The 4,914-nt window shown below is 40.5% G+C and overlaps 1 protein-coding gene across 1 annotated transcript in view; it reads right to left on the reverse strand.

Annotated features, from left to right (window-relative positions):
* The window catches only part of TMEM192 (transmembrane protein 192), a gene marked incomplete at its 5' end in the record, with an annotated part of 12,899 nt that extends 8,307 nt beyond the window's left edge, over positions 1–4,592 (reverse strand). The window contains one exon of the mRNA XM_009080357.1: positions 4,404–4,592. Within this exon, the coding sequence (XP_009078605.1) occupies positions 4,404–4,592 (189 nt within the window). The remainder of the gene's footprint in view (positions 1–4,403) is intronic.
* Positions 4,593–4,914: the final 322 nt, after the last annotated feature.

Here is a 4,914-nt window from a genome sequence, read left to right on the forward strand (position 1 = left end):
TTCACTGTTCTCAGAGTTTCCCCTTCATAGTGAATTTATTTGATTTCTTTACTATGTCTTTTTACTTTTAAGTGGAACCTGACATACTCCCTCAAAAGAGAAATCTTGTTCAACTACACTTGATTACGCTATGCAGGACAGCCTCCTGTCCTATTAGCACAGACTGTGTCAGTTTAAATTGACATTGCCTAAGTGAAAATCAACCCTTTACTACAGCCATTGAAGATTATCTCCAGGCTATGACACTAGAAAAGCAAATCGTCATGGTAATTTAAAAAGTGAATTATTAACACTGGGTAAGCATCTTTGCCAATTGGCAATCATTCTTTAGTATATTTATTATCAGATTTTTCCATTTTGCTTTTTGACTTATGTCAGAATGACCAGACAGATTGTCAGTCAGGTTGTATATATACACTTATCCTTTCGGACTAGTGCCATTATGCCATAACTTTTCCTGTCTTCTAGACTTCTCTCCAGATTTTCAGCATCAGCAGTGATCTTTTGGCAATCTAGAAAGCAAAGTTTTGGATGCACATTACCTGTGGTATATGCATACACACAGGGCTTTCTTATTATTACACAATGTTCTTGTCACAGAAAATAATTTCTCTACTGTTTTCATTCAGTGAATAAGGCAATATGATACTTTCCCATCCTGGTTCATCCTACAAAACACGAATATTTTTAAAACAGAACTGTAAACAAAAACAACTCCCACCAATACCAGAAGGAAACTGAGAGCTTTCATAAACAAACAAAAAAAATCAAATTGCCTCAAGTCTGCTAAAGTCTAATACCTCCCAGATGTTCTGCATTTTATAACTGACAGAAACAGCACATCAGAACTGAAGATGGAGGAAAGTATCCTATTTTCATTTGCTACCTTTGTTGCCATACTTAATTGTATGGATACCTAAGATCCCACTGCTCCCTTTCCACTCTCTTGAATTTATTTTTCTTATTTTTGTACTTTATCCACCAACATTCTTCACAGAAATTAACTTGCTGGAACCACTTAGTTACGCTTGATAGAAACTGCCCTTAGCTTCTGGTTGTGAGCAGTTAGGTAATTGCAGAAGGAAGAATAATTTTCACATGATCATCACTACCCAAAAGAGAGATTATGGAGGACAGATAGGATAGAAGGTGGGAGGGGAAAAAACACAACCTTTATATTATCCATAAAACCATTACTTCAAATACAAATGAAATACTAAATTACCTTGAGATGGTTAAGCAGCTAGATTAAGTAGTTAAATAAGAGGAAGTTTTATCAACAAAACACTCATTTAATCTATAATTTTACCACCAAAGGGAGGCATTTAGCTTACGAAGCTAAGAATAATTAATCTATTTTAATTGGTCTGTTTACTGTTTGGCTTGCTATTTTACATCAGTAACACATTTAGTTCTATTTCCTCCAGGTACTAGGAATGTGTTTCAGTACAGAAAATGGCTATATTAAACTGATGCAAGCAGGAAACGACCCAGCATTGCATTGCATCTCAAGCAGTGTATACAAGAGGAAACAGGTAGCTTTTATTAAATATGTTTTGCATACATTTTAGGGCAGTCCAACAACAGGTGTTTCACCCATGCACAAGGGATTTTTATTCTCATAAAGAGTAGTATTTAAGTTCAGTTTTGTGTCTGTGCATACACAGAGGGCATCAAGGAAAGACACAGTTAATATAAAGAAATTATTTCTAGCAGTGTATACAAGAGGAAACAGGTAGCTTTTATTAAATATGTTTTGCATACATTTTAGGGCAGTCCAACAACAGGTGTTTCACCCATGCACAAGGGATTTTTATTCTCATAAAGAGTAGTATTTAAGTTCAGTTTTGTGTCTGTGCATACACAGAGGGCATCAAGGAAAGACACAGTTAATATAAAGAAATTATTTCTAGCCTGTACACTTCACATTGCTCTTCGGTCTCCTGATAGGAGCCAGAAGCCTGCAGAAAAGCAATGCTTGGCAAAAGGAAAGCCACTCAAAAACCCAGCCCCACCACACTCCAACATCCTACCCACACACTCCAGAATTGTAAAGCAGCTATTTTGTTACCTAACTCCATTTCTTGGCAGAGGAAGGTGGAGCAGAAACACTCCAAGGTACATACCAATGACTTTAGACATGTATTACAGCTCTACTGCATAACACTATGATGGCTTAACTTCTCCAGGATACTTCCCCCTTTGGCAGGCTATGCATCAGAAGCTAACCCTGGCATCTCCACATTCCACAAGATCTGCATGTTTGCAGAAGTACAGGGGAAGGAAACCCAATAAGCTTGTTTTCCAAATTCATCTTTTCAGTGAGAGAGACTGCCACTTCAGGCAGCACTTACAATGGTGCATTTCACCAACAGAAAAGGATACTTCTCCATTTAGCTCCACGGATCTACTGGTTGCTGCAGCAGGTTCACCAACAGTAGTAAGATTTTACCCGGAAAAGTGTGTGTTGACAGAAGCCTTAGCAGTTTCCCCTCTTAACCTTCCACACTCCTCTCTGCTGCAAGTGGAGTGAGGAAGAGATGGGGACAGAATAGGCAGCAGTTTCCTAGAATCTGGGTGACTGGCAGTTGGTTACATCAGTTATGGCAGTAGACAGTAAAGCCCCAAGACTACGCAGAAAAATATTCCTGCTCTACTACTAATAGCAGTGTCTACCTTTGTAATGCAGACTCAAATGCCAATCTAATGGGATAGCACCAGAATTGTCCTAGTTGGGGAAGGGAATAAGGCTGGATACACGGCTTCCATGGGGATCTTGGTATTTTATTCAGCAGAAGTCTTTCTTAAGTCACCTGGATAGAGGGGCATTTCATGGTATTACCACAAGGCCCACAAAACGTTTACTTTTAAAATCAGAAGACATATTGAACAACTTTATGCAGGTGCCCAAAGAGAGAGAGACCTGAGTGGTTTGGTATGTGCTTTCAACCAGGCACAGCACTTTTTGAGATCAAAGGAAGCTCTGAAAGAGCTAGCAACACATACATACATGTCTTGTGCACTCCCTGGCCTTTATACACATACTACCTTCAGATCAGTGTCCACAGCGTTATAGAATCATAGAATCATTTGGACTGCAAAAGACCGTTGGTGAGGAATACATTTAGTGCAGGTAGCTCAGTGTGAAACTGCAGAATGATCTGCAGGTTGAACTTTGTGTGGCAGGGCCAGGGCCCAAGGCAAGAGGCCATAAACTACAGATGCTTGGCATAACAAAGGGCACAGGCACCTGTGGCTCGGGCCAGGTGACCCGACACACCAGAAGCCAACAACCCTCAGACTCTCTGGTGCTTAGAATGTGAGGGTATTAAAGCCCAGGGGTTCCTCTGTTCAAGGACCCTCCTTGGAGCCACTAACTCAAGCTGTTATTTTGTTATTTAGTTACTACACCAAGATTAAATTACTTGAAGGGCTGGAATGTCTGTGACTCTGCTAGGGAAAGCCTAGGGTCGAGCCAGTAAGGAAATCTGGTCTGACTGTGCAAGTGGGGCGTGTGCAGGGAGTCAAGTGGGGCACCTGTTGGCTCACTGGAGCTGCCCACTGTGAAGGGACCTCGGTCCTAACACAGGTAGCATGAATGTGACTGCCAGAGTGGCTCCTGTATGGTCAGACAGCAAAGTTTCCTTAACACCGTAAGATCAAATCCACCATTTACTTAACACTACCAAGTCTACCACTACCCCATGTCCCTAAAAGCCATCCAAGTACATTTCAGTTAGATCTTAGGATCAGATGTCTTCAGCCTTCCTCCTTCATGTTTGGTTGCCACATGCTCACAAGGAACAATGAGGCAGTTCTGCTTATCAAAGCTAAACTTACTCCTAGGCAGAATACCTCTACTTCTGCCTACCAGCCTCAAAGGCCTGCTTACTGTTGAGTATCTGTGCTTTTTGTCCTTAACCTCCAGAACTAAGTGTAGGAAGTAACATTTGGATTCCCTTCTCTCCATCCACTACCATTCAACACCCCAGGAGCAAGTCCAACTTTAGTTGTTTAGTTACTGCAAAAAATACTTTCTTCTCTCTGAAACAGAGTTCAGCCTCCAGATGGCATGGCATCAAAATTATCTTAGCCCTCTGTAACTAGCATAGTGCTTCTACAGCAGTGTTATTATAAAAGTACAATTCCAACCACATAGAAGAACTACTATTTAAGATGCTTTTCTTCCAAACAAGCTGTGTCATAGCACATTAGCACCAACAAACAGTCAAAATGAGAAAGCAGCAAGTATCTGGTAAGATATACATTACCAAAATTCACTGGCAAATGGGACTTCACTGGCTTGGAAGAACAGTACATGCAAATCCCAGGAGAATTCTGTGACAAGAATTCAGAATAGCTATACCAAGTTTTCATAAGGAAATCATGCTTCTTAAACTTACGTGTATTAGCAACAGAAAATTGGCAAGGAGAACTGCTGGGATAGCATGAAATCTTGGCCTCAGTTGGGAATGCAATGTATGAGATGAAATGAGTGGTGCATCCAGTAGAGGATCATCTTCCAAACTGTGTGTTATTTCCAAGGAGCCCTGGAACAGAAGGGGAGGGCAAAGAATAACAACAGGTAAGCTCTAAAAGTAAAGTACAAAGGTTTACCAATTTTCTGTTACCAAATCAAGCTTTGTGGGGTAAAAGCCTACTAGGTCAGCATCTTGAGACAAGCTCTTAAATTCTAGGTAAACTCTCATCACATATTTATGTGAGAACTCAGCCCCCGAGGAATCCGACACTCATCTACCTCCCAGTATCACACTAAGTCTTCAATAACTTTAGCCTTTAAAATGTATTACAAGTATCTGAGCATCAATTCTGAGAGATGCCACAAGTATTAGTGTCAAAGTACAATGCACAAGTATTTATGTGAAAAAGTGACCATTAAGAGTCTCTCTCAAA

Source organism: Acanthisitta chloris, unplaced genomic scaffold (assembly GCF_000695815.1).
Source record: "Acanthisitta chloris isolate BGI_N310 unplaced genomic scaffold, ASM69581v1 scaffold25408, whole genome shotgun sequence".
NCBI classification, from domain to species: domain Eukaryota; kingdom Metazoa; phylum Chordata; class Aves; order Passeriformes; family Acanthisittidae; genus Acanthisitta; species Acanthisitta chloris.